The sequence below is a fragment of the Camarhynchus parvulus genome, chromosome 2 (assembly GCF_901933205.1).
Source record: "Camarhynchus parvulus chromosome 2, STF_HiC, whole genome shotgun sequence".
In the NCBI taxonomy this organism is placed as follows: Eukaryota; Metazoa; Chordata; class Aves; order Passeriformes; family Thraupidae; genus Camarhynchus; species Camarhynchus parvulus.
In genome coordinates, this window is record NC_044572.1 from 47,484,576 (window position 1) to 47,505,366 (window position 20,791).

Genomic DNA, 20,791 nt, shown 5'->3' on the forward strand with positions numbered 1-20,791 from the left:
GCTGTAGCAAGTAACTGTACATCAGAGAAGTGGTGGTAATTAAATATGATTTCAGCCTGCGGCAAAAGATAATGAACATTAGCCTAAACCTCTTGCATGGCAGACTAATCCAAGTCAAACAGCCCTGCATTTGCAGCAGGTAACTTGTGCCCACGCAGGCTGTCACAGCAGATCAGGCAATGTGGGGATCACTTGTTGTGCTGTGGTAATGTGGTGGCATAGAGAACCTCAGCTGAGTATCTGCTTTGGGTTGTTGTACTGCTTAACAATAAAGTCCCTATTCTTCCTCTCTGATCCAGACTGGAGAATTTGGCCCTGTGACTTTCACGCACCCTCAAACCAGTGGATGGTGGTCCACACAGCTAATGTGTGTTATGCACCTTTTGTTCAAACAGATATTTTTTAGGAATGCCCATGCTCTAGACAATGCATGTGCAGTGGAAACCTTCAAACTGCTCAATTCCAGCTTAAAAGACATCCCACAATCAGTAGTTTTAAGAAAAGTTGGAAACCAGCTCACCTTTGGAGGAGAGTAGAGATGACAAAGCGGTTGTCCTGGATCCTGTTTACACAGCCTCAAGGAATGGCAAACCACATCGGCATTCATTTCCTTGTCTATGCTAAATGAAATGGTGCATAAACAAAGACTATTATGTTTTTCTGGGCTCTTGAAAGTGGAAGCTATTTCCATGGGAAGGTAAATCTTCCCAACACAACACACAATAATCTCAGCTCACTTCACCGTGGCCCATAACCGCTGCTCAGTACAGTGTTGGGTTCTAACAATTTTCTGCCACGACATCCTACTCAGCATTTAAAACTGGAACCCAGGATGATGAAAAAGGACTGTGCTCTACATGCAGCACCTGAATCAAATGCATTATAACTATTCTAGTTTTTTAATCAATCATAAGCCTGACAAAGATTTAAAGGTTGAAGTTAATGCATATGCAATTTGGCACATATGAAGGTTCAATCATTAACTCAACAACATAACCAGAAATCCTTCAAAGATCCTTAACCTTTAATCACCAATCACAAGTGCTAGGATTGTTTCTTCCTTTTTGGGACACACCTCTGGGCTAATTAAGAATTAAATTAAAATGTTTGATTACAGCATTTCTTAGTCCTGTAAGCACTTTGCAGTCCCTTGGCTAGTTTTAAAAACAAAAATAAAAGCCCTAGGGAAGAAGAAGGTCTAGTAAAAGCTCTGTTAATTAAACTAAGAACTTTCAAAGAGGAATAAAATGACCTACATTTTATTTTTTTAATCACTTAGATTAAATAGTAGGCTTCCCCAAGAGTGCATATCAAGGTCAGGGCTGAGAGCATGTAGGGGCTGACAATTAGAAAGCCTGATTAAAGGTAGAATGGAAAGCAAGAGCCAGGCAACAGCTGTGTGATTTTATAGAACCTGTCTCACACACATGGGTTATTCAAATTCCTCCCTCAGCCAAATGAGCTGAATTTCAAAAGATAATTATATCAGGTGGGCCTGATCTGAGATTTAAATGGAATATCAAAATGGTTACCAGTGGCAGCCTGTGTTTATTCACTCAGGAATAGCTGTGCCAAATGCCAAACCAGAATCACTGTGAAGCATCTCTGCCTTAAAAAGAATGTGATTTTAGGAGTGAAATCCTTCCACTTCAACCTGACAGCACATCTGTACATGTCAAGAACAAACTAAGCAAAAATCTGAGAGGACACAGCAATACTTACAGTTCAGCTATGTGTGGTCCGTAAAGTTCAGCAAGCACATAACAGAAACCTTGCAGTTTTTCTAGAAAACATAATTTAAAGTTTGGGTTTTTTTAAAGTAATTGAACATGGTGAAACTGGTTTAATAGCAGTCAAAATACACAAGCAGTTGGTTCATTAAGGTGAATGCTGATTTACCTTAGGGGAAGGCATGTGAATCTCTGACCTCAGTCTATAACCAGAGAATGGGAAAATCTGCATTTCTAATATTGCCTAAAAACCTTCTGGCTTTAGATGAGACACATGATAAAGACTAAAAAGGATAACTAGCTTTTGTTAATTTTTCTGAGTATGGCATAATGGAAAAGTCAAAGGAAATTGTGCATGCCACAGAATCTTCTAAGCACTTTAAACAAACATCTCAGTAGGTCTGGAAGAAGAATGAAAACAAACACATAAATCAAAGTGCAGAAAGTGATATTGGGCTTGATGCGACTCCTAGAACTGCCTTGGAGCTTCTGGGGGCTTGTGGAGTTAAGAGAATATGTTTTGTGTAGAGCAGGAGTTGTGCAGGAGTAATTGCATTCAAAGCAATGCCTGACACTTCTCATTTGACTTCCTTTCACAGTCTACAGCCGTGTGCCTTTTTGGGATGCTGGCTCAGGTGGTTTCCTTAATATGTGTGAAGCATGTCATTGATAAGACAGTTCATCAGAGATTCCTTTAAGGAACTGTTGTAAAATAACAGGTGATCCATGCACCTGAGCAAAGACACTGAGGGAGCGAGAGGGTTTGAATACAAGCAGGGCACTGATCTGACAGTACCATGAAGGAAAACTGCATGTTTCTTGGCCTGAACAGACTAGAGCTGGTTAACCATGCATACATATCCTGCAAAGGAGGTGCCAGGCTTTGCTCCACTTGGGGAGGTGCTGTGAAATGTCATAAGAGACAGGTTCACACAAGTGCTGTGACAACAAACTTGCAGCTCCTCAAACTCCTCAGAGTTTTCTCTTGCACCCCATTTCCCAGACAGATAACTATCTGTACCTGGGGTAGAAAGCACAGGGTATTCTCATCTTTCCCAGAGAAAAGCCACAGAAACACTCAAAACAGTCACTTCCCTCTGACTTTGGGCTGAATATTCCATTTTAACCAGTGCCAGGCTGGACATGCCCAGGGTTGGGGGGCTGCTGCATGCAGAGTGGGTAATTCTGCTGTGTGGAGGGTACAAATCCTTGTGGCAGGGACTCCACTGGTGGGCATGGCTGTGCTCCTGCTCCCACAGCTGCTCTCCTGCCAGGACTGCAGGCACCCCAGCTGGCAACTTGCACCTGAGAAAGGAGGACTGGCACCAGGAAGGCATATCAGGGAACGAAGAGATTAATTTTCCCAACACCCTCCTACTCATGGTGTTGCAGGCAGCTCCTGTAACTACAGTAGCTGATTTTTCCTATTCCATGACAGGTGTTTTATTTCAATCAAGTTATTAGCTTCATTTCTTTGCCTCCTTTGCTGCATAACTCCTCACTATTGGCTCTTTAGAAGCAATCTGCAAGTAAAAATTGGTCTCCTGACTGGAATTAGATTTTATTCTTGTTCACCTAAAATGAAAGATGTTGCAGACATCAATAACCCTGTGTTTGGCATCACTGCTGATTAGAATACTCTCTGATGAGGCTTGCCAGTGGGGTGCCTGGCTCCCTAAGGTAGCCTGCAGGCAAACGTGGCTGGCTTCCCCAACACCTCCCCAGTGCATCACAGGCGATGGTCTCCTTATGAATTTGCCAAACCAGCTGGTTTCCACAACATTTTTGGCTCTGGAGGAGCCAGCTGGCTGCTGTAACCTCTCCTGGTGTCTGAGAAGAGAGCAGACTTTGGCTGCCTATCGGCTCTGGGGAGCTGATATAGGTGTTTTGCTGGTCACACTGATTTCCTTAATGCACATAGGAAACTTAATGAGCAATTACCCCACGGTGTAAAAAATGATGAAAGGTAAAAGGAATAGTAATAATGTTAAATTATTATTGAGCATGTGAAGTCCTCTTGGAAGATTGAGATGCCATTCAGGCTTTGGCTTTCAACAAAACGCCAAGACCAAAGCCACAGACAGCATTTACAGGACTTGCCATTGGAGCCAGGCTGCATCCATGTGTTCACAAATCTCCAGCTCTGCTAACACACACAGGGAGAGGATATTGCAAAGAGAAATCTCTGTTAAGAAGAAGCAGTGTAAGTCAGAAAAGAGGGGGAGAGAAAGAGAAAAAATATGAATAACTGTGGGTGTTCAGGGGCAAAAAAAGAGCTTAAACAAAACTAAATGCTGGAAAATTCAGGGAAAAATGTAGAGTATACTTGCTTCAGGTAAAAGAGATCCCCTAAGATGCCTTAGATCCCCTAAGAGCAGTCCGGAAGGTTTTTCTATATAGCTTCATAGTCCTGGAATCACAAACGCTGGCTGAGTCCCAGAGAACAAATATTTGCAAAAAGGATGCTATTATCACATTGCCATTTGCACTTGAGCTCTAAGGTGTTTACACAGCCGTGGTCAACACAGAAGCAGAGCATGACTCAGAGGCAAAGCCGGAGGCAGAGGGTCTCAAAGCACATTTCAGGTATCAGACACCTCTGTGTCATCAAGCAGACAGCCAGTATCCAGGTAAACATACATTCTTGATAACAACACCTCTTATACTGTAAATACTGCCCCTTCCCCCAGACCTGGCCTTTCTATCTGCTCAAGAGCCTTCTTCACTCATGACATTTCTGTTCTAATTGTCATAGGTCTATTTGCCATGTCGCTTGAATCACACACATTCCAAGTATTTCCATACAAATGAAGCTGTGCTTCTGTTTTCTACACAGCCCGTGAGATTGAGTGGGACTGACAGGTACTGACATTTTCTCTCTTTTTCTCTAAGCATTTTTTGTTCTTGAACATCACATAGCTTTACAGAAGGCTTGATCCAAACCTGACTCAATTGTAATCAAAGTTATAGGGGGCCCTCAAAAAACCTGCTTTCTAAGGTTTTTATGCCTTAGGAAAGGCCTCGCTGCCATTAATTTGTTGCTGTTATTCTTGCTATGGATTGTAGGCATGTGCATAACAATGAAATTGTCTCTCCGTGTGAAATGCATGACCTGCCTTAGCAGGTTTGCTCCTCACCAGCATCCAAAGCTTTTCTACTGTTTCAAGCAGCAAGAGGAAACTGTTGATTCCTGCTGGGCTGCAGTGTTCACCTCCCAGGAGAGGATAAATTGGGTTACACTGTAGCTCCCACACAATCCATAGGATTTTTCACTCCTTTCAAGTTCAGGGTCGGGTTTTTTTTCTACTGGGTATATCCATGCATCTCAGAAGGTAACTGGATTATACAGATTCAACTAAAGGGATAATAGGATTTTATGTGTGTAAAGAATGGCAGCTGAAAAGAAATATCTTGACATGTCAGAAGAACAAGGTCCACTGAGTGAATCATGAGCACAGAGCTAGCATGTCATAATTTAAAGAAGAAAATTGTGTTTTAATAGCAGGATCAGTGCTTCTAATTGCAACTTCATGGTTATGTGCCTGTAATTTACAACACTGAGGATATGACTTATGGAATAGAAATCAGATAAGCGTCATTCTATCAATGAATGAATCCTAGCAATTAGCTCCCTGCCCCATTCTGCCTTGGGAAATCCTTCCTTGGAAAGGAGGGAATTAATATTCTACACATATCCTCTGTGAAACTGGGGTCTACAGAGCGAGATGGTTTCTCAGAGACACGATTCATGAAATCATATAAAAATGACATTTTAATGAAGAATCCTAAGCCATCTTTTTACATTAATAACATTAAAAAGATATCATGAATGTGACATCTAGCTACTTAAATAGTTATAGGATTGGTGTGTGAGGCACACAGCTATTCTGGCATTCAAACTGTTCTCTATTTAGGGGTGTGCCTGTGGAGCTCCAGACTCCTTTGGGTAGATAAAATAAGGGGCAGAAAAAGGGGAATCTTACATATATTCACATGGGATAGATATCGCTTTTGAAATTTGTATCACAAATTGCATTTCAGTAGCTTTTGTGTGCACTTCAAATGCTCACATCTTACACCTGTTAGCCTCATCTCATTTTTAAAATTTTACAATAGCAGTTCCCATACCCGCTGAAAACATTTTCATCTTCACTGTTGCGACAAAGACACGTGTCAACAAGCAGGAGGAGTGGTGGGGCAAACATGGAATCTATTCTTAAGCTGCTAACAAAGAGACTAAGGGGAGAAAAAGGAAGAGAACTGGTCTGCATGTGTTGGTGCTCATGTGTATGTGGGGCTTAATATAGCCCCATTCACTCTAACTTTTGGGACAAAACCCCAGCTCTGAATCTAAGGGAAGCCATGTCACTGACTTCCCTGTAAATAGCAACTTGCTATCTCCCAGCTACACACATTTCAGGTACTGCACAAGAGGTGGATAACTTTTTTTCAGACTTCCCATGTGAGTCTTTAATTAACAGGGAAATACATCAGCACCAGTGCGACATATGGCACATTATTTGGTACTTACCAGGTATGTAGTCACACAGCCTCTCCACAGCTGCCTTCACTGTACTGTTGTGCCACTGCGCAAGCTGTTCAATGACAGACACCACGAGCACGCATCCTTCAAGAAAACAAAGAACCAAAAAGAGGGAATACCATTATTGGTGAATGTTATGAAGCGCCCTGCACCACAGAAGTATTTCTGGCATCTTTGGGCCTTTCATTTCTTGAGATGCTCCACGGCAGTGTTCAAGGGGAAAAATTATAAGTGGATTCCTGCCTTCATTCAAACCCTGTAAGTTATTAGAGAGAGGATGCTGATTCCAGAGGCGCACACAGAACAGCCTGGCTTTTACAGCACTGTATGGTGCTCCTGGAAAAATTACTCAATTTCTTCAAGGTTGAAAATTGAGAAGTCAAAGGGATAGCCATTGTTACAATTGCCTGCTTGATCACCTGCTCTCTCATTTTATCTCACAAGAAAAAAGGCACAGGTCTGTACTTATCAGGACTTTATACCTCTCCACACAAACAGCACAGAGAGGTACAAAAACCAGAAACCAAATGTTTATGACTGCCTACAGAAGAGAAGTCACGCCACAGATGTGTGTGCTGGCCACGACAAAGCATCCATGGCATCATTTCTTCACAGACTTTCTGGGGAAGCCCAGTGATGCTCAGCACACACAGGGCTGCTGAGCCCAGCTACACATTCGTTAAAACCAAAATGACTTCACAGTTCATTCTGCTCTGCCTCTGTGGTTGGAAAGAAACCACTTCCTATGACCTACGAATTTGGTTATTTCTTATAACTAATCTGGGTGTGAACAGGGCTAGCAAAGTGTTTCTTGAGATGTGCAGCACCTTTCCCTCTGCTGTTTTGGGGGTTAAATAGATTCAATTAGATAGATCCCCATGGAACAGTCATTCAAAATCCACATGATGAGCATTCATTTCAAGTCAATTTTAAATTTCTGTAGGCCAGCATTGTGCTTTCTCTGCAGTGGCTTCACAATTTTTTGAGGAACACAGCTTTGGCGATGCCAAGTCTGCCCACTGTAGTCAGGCCTGTGATAGCCCTGCCTAGAGTCAGAGCCTGTGCAAGAGAGGCACTTATCCCAGGCCAACAGGAGACAAGGAGCCAGGGTATCAGTTCCAGCAGCCTGAATAAAGTTTTCTCTTTGAAATCCCTGTAACAGAATTCTGTTTCCTCTCCTGGGCAAGTAATCTCATCTCAGACACTTGCTCTAGTAGGGTCTAGAAATGGAAGTGAGCTGCAGCAATCTGATGTGGCTGCAGACTCACCTTTTTCCAAAGCTCAAGAACATTAATGTTCAGGTTTTCAGACTGCACAACTCTTCAAAGTGAGCTTCTAAAGTCCTTCCAAGCACCCCTACCTATGTGCTATTAAATCAAAGTGCTGTTTTTCAACGTAAATAACTCTGATGCTTCTATAGCAAGTAAAAGAGAAGATAGGGCAATTGGAACTTGCTGTAAGACCAATATTTTTGACTCTTCTATTACTTCTTCTATCCCAAATACAGTAATCCAGAAGAAATTACAGCGAATTTGTCACCACTTTTGCAGGGATAAAAGCCACTTCCCCATACTTATTAAATAAAAGGCTCACTCAAGATCCTCTGCAGAATGATTTATAAAGCATGCTAGGAACCATTACCTCCAGTCAGCCTAAAAGAATTGAAGAATAAATGGAGACACATACAACCAAGAAAAACCCTGAAGCAAGATATTCCTTCTTTCCTGCCCCCCTCCCCAATTCCCCAAATAGCCAGAGGCTGACTAGTCCCAGGAATTAACAGCTATTTAAAAACACAAGCCTTAAAAAAAAAATTGAATAATAAAGATCCAAACTAAAAGTAAAGGGAGGTCCAAGATGAAGTGTATAGTGTATTCAGGTCTTGGTCTCAAAGAACAGGCCAGGGCTCTCTGGTCCAGGTTTAACCTTACTACAGCCTTATTATAAAATAGTTTGGGTTGGAAGGGACTTTTACAGTCCAAGCCCTGCAGTGAGCAGGGCCATCTTCCCCTAGATGATGTTGCTCAGAGCCCTGTTCAACCTGATCTCAAATGTTTCCAGGGACAGGACATCCAGCAGTCCCTTAGTTGTGGTGGTGGACGTTAAAGAGTGCAAGAGACTTCAGCTGTTTTAGTGCAAATCATGCCCTGCACTGGCCTCAGGCACAGAAAACAGACCCTGGCTCCTTTGCCAGGCTAGGGTGGTAATAGCCTTGCTGGACTGACTCCAGCCTTTAGCACTGAGATGGCACTGCACATCCTGAAAACACACCATAACACGTCTAAAAGTCATTACATAAAGGCTATATTATTAACACACATGAACAACCTGCAGACAACCCGTGCCTTGACCTCTATGTCTATTTTATTCATGAGGATGGAGGCTCAGAAAAATTAAATTACCTAAATGATAACTTAACCACAAAACCACACAATCTTTCTGTGCTTTCCTTTCTTCTTACCAAGGTCAGATGTTCATCTATCAATCATGCTGTCTAGATGTCAGAAAGACAAAAAGGAGTCCGAGCAGAGAGGCAGGGAGAAGATATTTTCTAAGGTTATTTTCTTCATATTTTCCAAGGTGCACAGCTTTTGTTGTTTTACCTCTCATTTTTTTGCTTCATGAGCTGGAGGATTCTACAGAATCATAGAATTGTTTAGGTTAGAGTTGACAGTGTCACCTACTGCAGCAGAGAGAAGTGTTTCTCATTTTGCCTGTGCTCCTGCACCTGCAGCCAGCGGCTGCAGAAAAAAGAGATTATGGACAAACCGCTCAAAATCCAAAAAGTTGGGCTGAGGATAAAAATACCATTGACATTTTCATTTTCTCTGTTTTACAACAAGACAGTTCCCACTGAAGATGTGAGTTTCTCTCTCATGTTTGTCAAAGTACCACAGAGGGAGTGAGAAAAGAAACCTGCTATTTTTGGTTCAGCTCTGCAAAATAAACTGAATTCCTAATCACAAACACAATCATGCAGGTAGCCCCACTCAAGGAGCAGTCTCCCAGCAATTAAAAGAAAATTTTTCATGTTGATTAAGTCTGATAGACACCTTTGTGTCTATTGAACCAGGCCCAAAGGCAAATCTGCTTCACATGAGGATTAACGGAGCCAACACTGAGTCTGAGCAGTACTTAATGCAGTACCTCAGGCTACTAGATGCTATATGAATATAAATAACAATAAAAACAGCCTGACTACTTGGGAAAAACCCACAAAGATGAACTTCAAAATGTTTGCTCTCATAAACTCATCTTCACTATCAGAGAGGATGTTTCTGCTTGTGCTATTACACCCTCCTCACTCTGGGCACCTGCAGACCACACCTGGGTTATCCAAATGCTCCCTCCTCAAGTGCAGTTATTCCACATGAAATTCCACACTCCATGGGACAAGCTGATAGAGAAAGTCTTGGCTGATTTTCAAAAGGATCTGCCACTCCTTAGGCACCGCAGCTGGAGTCTCTGGAAGTGAATTTGGAGAGTCTCCCGACCCTCTGGTAGGAAAGGTGCTCCCAGGGAACACATTCCACCAACATATATGATATTGGCTGATCTGGTCTCTGTCCTCCACATCTGCCTGGGCTTTTATCAGTTGCCCTTGGCTGACCCCTCCTTACTCCTTGTGAGCTGTGCCCTGGGGGTTGCTTGCTTATGTGTTGGTTCTGCTGATCTCAAAGCCTTTCATTTAGGCTGATGCTATCAGGAGCACTTTTTGGGCTGGAGATTCTAAAATACTCAGGAAAAAGGTGGAACCTTGTAAAGAGGGAGGAGGAATGTTCTAAGGGGACTCACTGCAGCAGAGGGAGGCTAATCTACCTAGGCTCTACCTGTTTTTTTTTTTTTTTTCATGGAAACATGCCTCCCCAGTAATTCAGATTTATCCTCTAGGAGAACTTATCTCTGGTGTTGGGCTATAGGCAAACTTCAAGAGGTTAATGTCTATGAAAGTTAATTCAGACTATCCTTGCTTTTACTACAAACCTGCTCTCTTTTTATCATCTTCCTCTGCACTGAGTGGCAGGAGCAGAAATGCTGAGCAGTTGTACTAGTATTTAATAGGTCTTAATTCCATTGGCTAAAAATGGAAAATAATTATAGACTAAAAAGGGCAGGGGGAAATCAGATGTCTTTGACTGTAAAAATCTCATAGCTTTAATTACTTATGACATGTACAAGAATATAAAATTTAAGTGCTCTGGCATCAGTAGAAAAGCACATCCAGATCTGACCAGTCATTAGCAGCTATTGCTTGCTTTTAATTCACTAGATATTTAGATGTGATTGATTTCTCATCATGAGCTGGACACATATAAGGCAACATAAATAGGCTGCATCATAAAATAAAGCACTTTTTTTTTTTTAACTGCTGCACACGATTTTCTTTAGAAACAACTTTCAGTAAGTTGATTCTGCTGTCTCACCTCAATAATAGGTTTCAATACCTTGACAGGCTGAAGGATGTTTTTCTCTGAAAGAAATTCATTGGCATTATAATACCTACCAGGCATTAGAAACTAGACTGTGGTATTAATAAAAGCCTGTCGCTTTTAGCGATGGCTTGTTCCATCTGCCATTAATTTCTGAAGAGATAAGACAAGACCATAACCATTTGGCTCAGTGCAGGAAGGTGAAAACTCACACATCAGGAAGTACTTCTTTCCATATATTTGAAGGTAGTGTATAATAAAAAAAATGCCATTTCCAATAAGCTCAGGGAAAAAAAAATCATACCCCAATAATAAAATCAGAACTAGAGGAATTCATTGCTTAGCTGTGAAGCCTCTGGCAGTTTGAGCAGACTATTTAACTTAAATCCACTTCTGCCGCACAAGTTTGAAAGGCTCTATAATTAGAATTATACCTAGGGATGTCAAGAAGTTTTTGGATAGTGAAAGCTGCCCCTCTAAGTTTCAGATTTGTAGGTATATTTGTCTGAGTAAAACCCTGTTAAATGGGTTTTCTGGCACCTGGCACATCCTCCTTTGCCATTCTTTGCTCATGTTTCTGGATGTTGGATTTCTTTCTCACCCCTACAGCCATAAATTAAATGTACCCCCAGAATACAAAGAAGACACAAGTTAAAAAAATGGCCTTGGGCAGAAATATCTCTCTGCAAACCCTGCTGACCAGGTTGTGGCCACCCTGCAGCCACTCTGCTTCCTCCTGGTAGAGCAGGAACTGGAGCCTTGCTTGGTGATGTGGCAAAACTCTGCCTCAAAAATCTGTCTCCTGCAGCAAGGCTCCGCACACATGAAGCCATTTATCCCATTCCTGGCTTTATGCAGAAGATGAAGGGTTTCCTAAAACACAGTCTTTGATTCTTCCATTTATAGATGATCCTAAGCTCCAAGGCATCTCTTAAAGCCTACAGGTGAGGAGACCCAAGAACCTGTCTACAAAAGAGGATATTGCTACTCCTTCTGCTGACACTGTTGTTCTGGCATAAAAATACCTCTTTCCAAATTAATCTAATCCAGTTCAATTTCAACCATTTCTCTTTGAAATTCATGTGGGGAGATAATAACAAATAGAGTTTTCTCCTCTGAGATGGGGACACCCATGTGAGTATTCTAGGTGCAGGGAGACCGTGGCTATGCAAACTTACAATCCAGGAATGTTTTCTTTTTCATATAATCATAGAATAGTTTGGGTTGAAAGGGACCTTAAAGATCATCTAGTTTGAACCCCCCAGCCATGGGCAGGGACACCTTCCACTGTACCAGGCTGCTCAAAGCCCATCCAACTTGGCCTTGAACAAAGCCAGGGATGGGGCTTCCACAACTTCTCTGGGCATCCTGTGCCAGCATCTCACTTACTATTATATTCCTTTCCTAACAGGGCCCAATATCCATATTGCCTTCCTGCACTGCTTACTAAGCTGACACTTTCAAAGAACAGCCCTTTATAACCTCAAGATTTCATTCCAGCTCAAATGACATAACTGTATATGCAAAGTAAGGACAGTTATCTTCCCATATACAGCCAGAGGATTTGTTGCTTTGAAAGGTAATTTGGAAATGGATCTGAGTGACAGTCTTTTAACTCAGACTTTGCTTCCTATCCCATTTACAGAATTAATGTATTTTACAGAGATACTGAGGTGATTGAACATAATTACAGGTATCCATATTCAAATATGTTGGCATATACAAGACCCTTTCACCCTTAATTTGCTAAGTCTTATGAAATATCTTGTAAAGACTAAAAGGTACATTATTAACAAACCTGTCACTGGGCATTAAATTACACATAGTGTAGTGGCTAAAGAAAATTTTAAAATATTAGTATAAAAATAGCAGCATTTTGGGTGCTATTAGCAACAAATTCCATCAAAATCTGGAATACCAGTTATTATTTCTGTTGCTTATGCAAAAGGAGTGGGACACCTCAGGCACCCTAACTTGAGAGCTCCAGTCATTAATTTTTGCTTCATTTAGACATACAACAAGGACTCTGATACAGCTATGACAGTACAGAAAATTCAGTTTCCATCTAGTGTAAGATTCTGGTATCCATACCTGGCAGCCAAATGTATCCCTAGTGTTTCCTACATTACACTTCAAAGAGCCCTATTTAACAAAATCTATAACCCTAGGCATTTCCAATAGAAATATTTTCTGCATTAATTAATATGAAAAAAAAACTATGCATGTATATGTGTCGCTAACACATTTTTCTTTTTCAAATCAGGAAAAAATATTGAAAATTTATTGAAACCTGAACGCTGGCAGGGGGTGTTAATGCAAGTGGATAAATGTATCCTTGTTGCAAAGGCTTCCCCGTTTCAGGATTCTGAATGCGAGAAAAACTTTTTTTCAGATATACAGTTCCTAAAAGCAGTAAAAATTATTGCCTTAAACATGAGCAGTAGTTCTCTGTAAGGTTAACACATGAACAAGAGTGAGAGGCACACACATGGGAATCAGCATCCAAACAGACAATCAATAAAATGATTATTATGCTCAAGGCAAGCATCAGTAATGTAGAATGTACAAGACTACCCATGTGTACAAATGCACATAGATGTGATTGTGTATTTACACACATAGATATGGATGTGTTGGCATGCTGAGCACATCTTTTCATTGTGATCAATAGCTGTATTTATATTTTAGAATAATTTCAGTAGGACTTGGGGTGATTTTGGAAGTTTTTACCATCAGTTGCTGAAAAGTTGCTGAGTGGTTGCTTTAGTATCTCGACTGTACTATTCCCATACCTGTGTTTGTGCTAGTTAAAATATAATCATAGGGAAAAATGCTAGGGTCAAATTTAGTATTTATTGCTGTTTATCAGGTCAAACGTTGTTGCTGATTAAACAGAGCAATGCTGGTGAAGTGGGCAGAGCTGCTATGGCTTGGAACTGACTTAGCTGTAATCAAAGTAGATTCGCAACCTTTTAGAGTAAAATACATTGTTGTGCTCTGTGATATTGAGCAAGGCTTTTTTACAGAACTCACTGAGCTGTAAATTATACGTTCTGTCATGGTGCCCCCCCAGACAATATGTGCACAGCCTCTCTGCCTGAGCACAGTTGTTAAAAGCCTCCATCTCCATTTGGCATGTTTCATTGTGTGAAGTTATCAGGAACTCCGAACGCCACCAGTCCTGCTGCCACTCCAAGGGGCATATTTCATCCCTGCACTCATGCACAGCTAGACAGAGGCAAACTGTTGAGATCAATGACTACCACGCAAATCAACACAGGTAGAGGTCAGCATTTTACTCTGCTGGTAGCTCAGAAACACCCGTTCTTTAACGCAATCAGAGCTGAAAATATGTTTTGAAAACATGCTTCTTCATATGCTAGGAACTGTGTGCTCCTGGCTGAATGGAGGTGGTGACCCACAAAGGTTGCTGAGAATGGCATTATATTGAGCACAAAGATGGGGAAATTTGCTTTTCTGGCTGCTGATCTACAGGATCTCTGCTTGCTAGCAGAGAAAATGGAGAGCACTGCTGTCTGGCTCTATTGAGGGCTCCCTGACTAAACGCCTCGTTCTGAAAAGGGCAACCAAAGTTAATCGCCAATAGAGCAGGGCAGTCTGCTGTGGGGGGAAAACAAATAAATGCTGCTCTTTGCAAATGCTTCTTGCAGCCACAGCACACAACTCCAGAAATGCTGGCCTGGAGAAAGTCCTCTTACAAAACCTCTGCCCTAACAGATGACCTAAACCATCTAGGCTGTTCTGAAGGAACAGGGCAGACACAGTTTGTAAAGATCTCTAATGAGGTCTTCTACAGATTTCTCAGGAACTTCTTCTTACTCTGTTTGCTTATCACTGTCACAAGAAAATCCTCTTCCTAACCTGAATGTCCCCACTAGTACCCATTTCTGTTACTTGAAGAATGGATCACACCTTTAATGCTTTCGGGGACAGATATGTCTTTCCTCCAGTTTTTCTTCTACAGACTAATTAACTCTAATTTATTCACTCTTCTTTTATAGCTTATGCCTGTTTTTCTCTGAAACCTCCTGTCACTCTGCATCATTCTTCCCCAAAAGGGAAGGCAGAAATTCCTCTGAGGCTTTGTCAATGCTGAGAAAGGTAACAGGTTACTTCACATGTCTTGCAAGCTTGACTTCTGTTCGCATGTCTCAGTGCGTGCCGTGTGTGCGTGCTTTGTGACAGCATGCCATCATTGTGCCACTACAAGCCCAGATCATCTTCCTTAGGGATGCTACCCAGCCAGCTGATCCTCATCTGCTGTGTGTGTCATTGACTATTCCCACTGAAGTGAGCGCCTTCAACATTCCCACATTGAAATTACCTTTTCGGATGCAAGTACTCCAACTTGTCAAGCTTGTTTTGAATTTAATTCTGCCCTAATTTTACTTGCAAACAATTTCAGCTTTACATGAACTGATTTAATTTAATAGCTAGTTACCCTGGCTAGTGAAAATATAGAATGATAGTATGTTCAAAAGAGAAATCCAAGAAAGACCTGATTTTGTACATTCTTTTGCTTAGGGAGTGAGCTACTCATAATTACTCTCTCAATAAAGACTACCCATCAGTTTTGTTCTGCCCTGTAGAAGCTTAATCGCTGTCAAACATTACAAACACTCTCAAGTTTGAGATTAGTGCTGAGGTAGTGCCAGAAGCCTTACTAAAGCCCAGCTACAATATCTGCCTCTTATTCCATGTCTACATGGCATTATCCCATTGGCAAAGAAAATTAGATTGATCTGACACTACTTTTGAAAGGTGCTTTAAAAAAGTTTTGTTAACTATTGCAGGATTTTTCTAGGATTTGATGTTTAACTGACTAATCTACCATTCCCCAAATTCCCTTTCCTACTATGTTGAAGGAAGATGAATACAGAAGTTCCCATCCATCTTTCAGTGTCCCCTCCACTTCCTGCATCTTCCAGGGCAGCTTCTGCCTTTCCTGAGGTTGCTTCAGGTACCTCTGGATGAAGTCACCTATTTGCTAGAGAGCAGAGCAATTTGCAAAAAACCTTCCAGGGCTCTGTGGTAGGTAAGGGTGGAATTGAATAAAAGCTTTAAAAATCAGCAGAAAAATGATGAAACATTAACACCAGTGTCAACAGTTTACCAGTGTTACTGTACTATCTTAATATTAACTTAAGTAAAACTTTGCTTCCCTTTTGAAATGGGCAGCACTTTCCTCATTTGGAAGATGGGAAAGTAAAGACCTGAGCATATGAAAGGTTCATTCTTGCCTAATTTTTGAGAGAAAAGTACACAGCATCTCTTTCTCAGGATGCCACACTGAAACAGTCAGGTTGACTCAGCAAAAGGATTTTTAGGTCTCATCCCAAATAAATCCCTTAAGCCATGCTGTCTATTAGTAACAAACCCAGAAAGGAAAGCCAGACTCAGCATGCAGCTCCCAAAGCTGTGCACAGAATAGAACCTCACTGCCTTTGCAGGAGCAAAACAGCTTCACATCGTTTTGCATGTAGGAAAACTTGGAAAAGCCCTTTTACCTCTCATAAGGAAAAACCATAAAAACATATCACATGCAAAGTGTGCAGAAGGTCCAGAGAAAGGGCCTGAGCTGATTTCACAGAATGCAAAAATGGTGGCATTTTAGCAGCCTGAAGAGACAGGAAATACTGATAGAGAAAAAAGACTGGGAATGTCAGATGCTGGGAAAGTTTTTCCCGTGACAAGGCCAAAGAAAAGCCATTTATCTGGTTGTGGTTAGGCACTGCTACAGACCAGTTATCTTAGATAGTTAGGAATTGCTTAAGCATACTACATCTGTTCCTGTGGTTGGGAGGGTTATTATTGGGGGCTTTTTCCGCTCTTTGCTGTAACTCTAAAATGCAGCAGCATTAAACCCCTTTTTAGGTGGGAACCCTCCAGTTGTTTTGTTTGTATGTCAAATCAATTATGAAAAGCCTTTCTGTAAATGAAACGGCCACATTTTTCAGGAAAATGCAGAAAAAATGATGTGACTCTTTCTACAGTTAGCAAAGGTGATTAAAACCTTGATTTTTGCTGTCTAAACCTCACTGGAGGCACACCCTCCTCTCCTCCAGCCCTGTACCATATTGGCACATAGGTGCCTACCCAAAATACATTTCCCAGGATCTGCTAAGGGCAGGGAAGCCCCTTGAATTACCTAAATGCTTTGCCAATACGACTGGAATATACTGGGGCAGATGGTGGTGCCTGCCCAGGAAGTGCTGCAAGCAAAGGGAACAGAAGGAGGAAGCAACCAAGTTGTATCACATTTAACAGAGGTACCAGAGCTGCACTTTGCTCTCCTGTCATATTATTTCCACATACTTCTTCAAGAAGTGTGATACTCTCAGTGCAAAGGCTTAATGGGAAATATTTTCTTGGTTTTGCTACTGAAAGAGCATTCACTTTCTGACTGGCTTTGGCTACTAACATAGCAATCTCAATCAAGCAGGTGGTATGCAGGAGGGATCAGAAATTCAATGTGCAGCCACCTCATTTCCCTCAAAAAATTGAGGCAGATAACTTTGAAAGATTAGACACCTGGCCACACATTTAAACTTGTATGAAAGAAAAAAATGCTTCAAGGAAATCTATGCATTTAGCAATAGGAATTTCTCACATTATAAACGAGATAAGATTAAGGAAGAAATTCTTCATGGTGACAGTGAGAAGGCACTGGAACAGGTCATCCAAAAAAGCTGTGTATGCCCCATCCCTGCCACTATTCAAGGCCTGATTGGATGGGACTCTGAGCAAGGTGATCAAGTGGAAGCTTCCCTTCCCATGTCAGGGGGGATGGAACTACAGGATCTTTAAGGTGCCCTCCAACCCAAACAATTCTATCATTCTCTCTGATTCTGTGAAATCATCTTGGCCTTGATCTATAAGGTCAAGAAGACACAGAAGAAGTACCCATGTCTCTTTCTCATTACCTTCCCAGATGGCAAACTAAGCCAACTAAGTATCTGGGGTCGAGTTGCTGGAAGGAAATCACAGCTGATCCTGCCTTACTGTCTGCTCCTAAGAGGGCTGGTCATGGAATCAGATGCAAGAGCTAATGTTACCCCTGCTCCAAGCCATGGCAAGTGCAACCATCAATTCCTCTGTGCTTTCCCCTTCTGCTTGGAAAAAGGCAGGGATATTTTCAAGAGTTAGTTGAATGAGCAGCTAATCAGTGAAAGCCCAGAGGCGGCCATCTGGGCTAGCAGCCACCAGCCCTCCCTGCCAGGCTGCCCTTTTAGCACTGTCCACACTTCATTTTTATCTTGTGGATTACAGAGGTGGGAACAGTCTGTTTGGGTCCTGAGTCGAGCTCACAGGGTGGTTTTAGCTGAAGGGACACTTCAGAAAGATAAACTAGTTGTGGGAGGCAGTGCTTTTCATGTCTCCTCCCTGAACAAAGAGATGCACAGTGCTCCCAGCAATGGGGCTAGCACAGCTCTCCTCCCTTTAGGAGGGAAAAAAAGGACATGTTATCTTGCACAAGGCAATTCAATGCAATGTGTGGAATTTAGAACTTTTCTGAATCAACAGGATGGAAAGGGCAGACAATGCTCACAACCTGACATCTAAAAGCTACCAGCATAAAAATCCAACAGATGAGCATAGTTACTGCCTTTCCTGTGCCATCAAAACTGTAGCTGCCTTAAGATCTCACCACTAAACAACACCACTTCCCCCCAGCTCTGGCAGCTGCTCAGTCACCACTTGCTTAGCTCCCAGCCCAAACAAGGACAACCCCTCACAGCCATTTCTGCTTTTCACCTCCTGTTCTCATCTTCTGACTGGTGGCTGAACTCCCTCACCACCCTGACTCTGCTCTCCTTTTGATTCACCCTGCCCCAACAAAACTGTGTGGCTCACAAGAGAAGCAAAAATCTGCTTTTATCAAGTTCAGGATTATTATTTCTAACTGTATTCCCCAAGCCACAGTGGAAAGAATTGTTTCCTTCAGAAGGATGGAAAGCTGTGACAGGGTTTATGTTTCCAGCACAAAGGTGCCTTGGGAAGCTAAAAGAATCATAGAAATTTTTAGGCTGAGAAAAGCCTGTAAGATCAACAAGTCCTGCTGATGACAAAGTACAGCATTTGATTGTAATGCATAAGACATATCCATTTGCACACATAAAAAATATAAGCTACCACATCTCCCTAGGTATATAAGGTGCCATGCCAAGGGCATTTCTGGTGTAGAGATATCCACAATTTACATTGACTCCAGTGTTACCAGTCTTGCTCTGGGAATCACTCAACCACCTGAGACTGTAGGATAGGTACCCCCAGATATAGATACTGTGGGGATCACCACAGTCACTGAAGTCATGTGAAAAGGGGGTTGCCAACTTGCCCCAGTTCAGTATGGGTCATGCAGACACATGTGCACACCAAAAGGAAGGGAAATGTAAGGAAGCAGCCTTTGCAACCCAGCTATCCAGAGATGACTATTCAGACCACAAAGACCTCTGGCCCAAGGGTGCACCAACCACTCTTAAGAATAGTTTTCCAGGAACTGAAATCAATGAGGAGACCCTGGGAAAGTCGGGAGGGAACTGCGCCTTCCTACCAGTTAAGCAAAATGCATCATGAACCCTAAGAAACACTAGGACCTCATAACATCCTATTTCCAGATCCCACACCTGCAGACATTAAAGCCAACTTCTCAGATGCCATTTCCCGCAGAGCGAAAACATGAACTTTGGGAAGCAGCCAGTCAAAAACAAAATCATAAAATATTTCCAGATCCCATGACGGCCTTGCAAAATCTTCAGTGACTGATTCAGCAAAGCCTACAAGTATTTTGCAGTACAGCTGTTGAAAGAGATAAAGGAGCGATTTATGATGTGAATAGCGACTCTCAGCTCACCAGTGAAGTAAGGATTGAACTAGTCCAGCAGACAAACAAACCCTGGGTACATACCAACACAGGTGTGTCCCTTGTACAGCCCAAAGGGGAGCGAAGGGGCTCGTGGGTCTTTTCCACGGGGTAGAGGGGAGCAAGAGGCAGTCTTCAGCAGCAGCAAGAGCCCAAGGATGCAGAATAAATTAAGGAATGTTTGCCTAGACTCCTTCATCCTAAGGAAGTAAAAAAGGAAGAAATCAGGCAGGAAGGGTGCAAGTGGACCTGTAGGGTCCACTCCTCCTCAGGGAGTATCCTGCATCGGTGCAGCTTGAGGAGAAGGAGACTGGTGTGCCTGTGCAGCTGTCAGTAACACAGGGACAGATTGCCAGGCAGGGACAGAGATATCCACCCTCTCATGGGGTGCATGGAGGATCCCACACTCACACATTGCAGGTGATTTCCCGACCCTCAGCTCCTCCCAGGCCCTGCCACCCATTAAACCCAGCAGGTCCCACAGGCCTGGGCATACTGTGAGGATGCCCCTGTGGCCCTGGCCCCAGGCTGCTCCCCAGACCCCCACAGGACCCCGCTGCCCCATGTGCAGCTCTTCTCCAACCTGCTGGCCTGGGAGGACCCAGAGAGTTGGATGAGGAGCTGTGGCTCAGCGCTCCGGTGTCTCCTGCAGGACCAGCGGATGACTAACGACCTTGAACCACAGAGCCACTCAGCATTAATAACGCAAGACACTCCCCTGAACAACCCGTGTTGCAAAAAGGGAAAAAGAAAAAAACAACTCTACAAACCCTTCCCCCTGTGCCGTCATTGCTCTGCCTCCTCCGCAGAAAAGAAAGAAAGAAAGAAAGAAAGAAAAAAAAAAAAAAAAAAAAAAAAAAAAAAAAAAAAAAAAAAAAAAAAAAAAAAAAAAAAAAAAAAAAAAAAAAAAAAAAAAAAAAAAAAAAAAAAAAAAAAAAAAAAAAAAAAAAAAAAAAAAAAAAAAAAAAAAAAAAAAAAGAAAGAAAGAATCTCTCTGGCTGCCTCTGTAAAATCTCTGACCAAGGTTTCCGTTCGGGAGGGCTGAGCGTGAAAAATGAAAGAAGCTGCTCAAGACGGAGCTGCAGGGCTGGGAGGGACGGGGCTGCCGTGCTGGGCTTTTGCCAGTTCTGCTGGGGTCGAGGCATAGGGATGGGAGACAGCTGCCAGTGTGAGGGTAGCACGGGGAGCTGAACCCCTGCTCCCA

General features: G+C 42.4%; 1 protein-coding gene across 1 annotated transcript in view; it reads right to left on the reverse strand.

Annotated features, from left to right (window-relative positions):
* The window catches only part of AOAH (acyloxyacyl hydrolase), a 72,891-nt gene extending 52,635 nt beyond the window's left edge, over nt 1–20,256 (reverse strand). The window contains exons 1-5 of the mRNA XM_030971447.1: nt 20,171–20,256; nt 19,633–19,787; nt 6,262–6,357; nt 1,723–1,783; nt 521–620 (exon numbers count right to left, since the gene is read on the reverse strand). Coding sequence (XP_030827307.1) covers nt 521–620; nt 1,723–1,783; nt 6,262–6,357; nt 19,633–19,786 — 411 coding nt within the window. The 5' untranslated portion in view covers nt 19,787; nt 20,171–20,256. The remainder of the gene's footprint in view (nt 1–520; nt 621–1,722; nt 1,784–6,261; nt 6,358–19,632; nt 19,788–20,170) is intronic.
* Between the last annotated feature and the right edge of the window lie 535 nt (nt 20,257–20,791).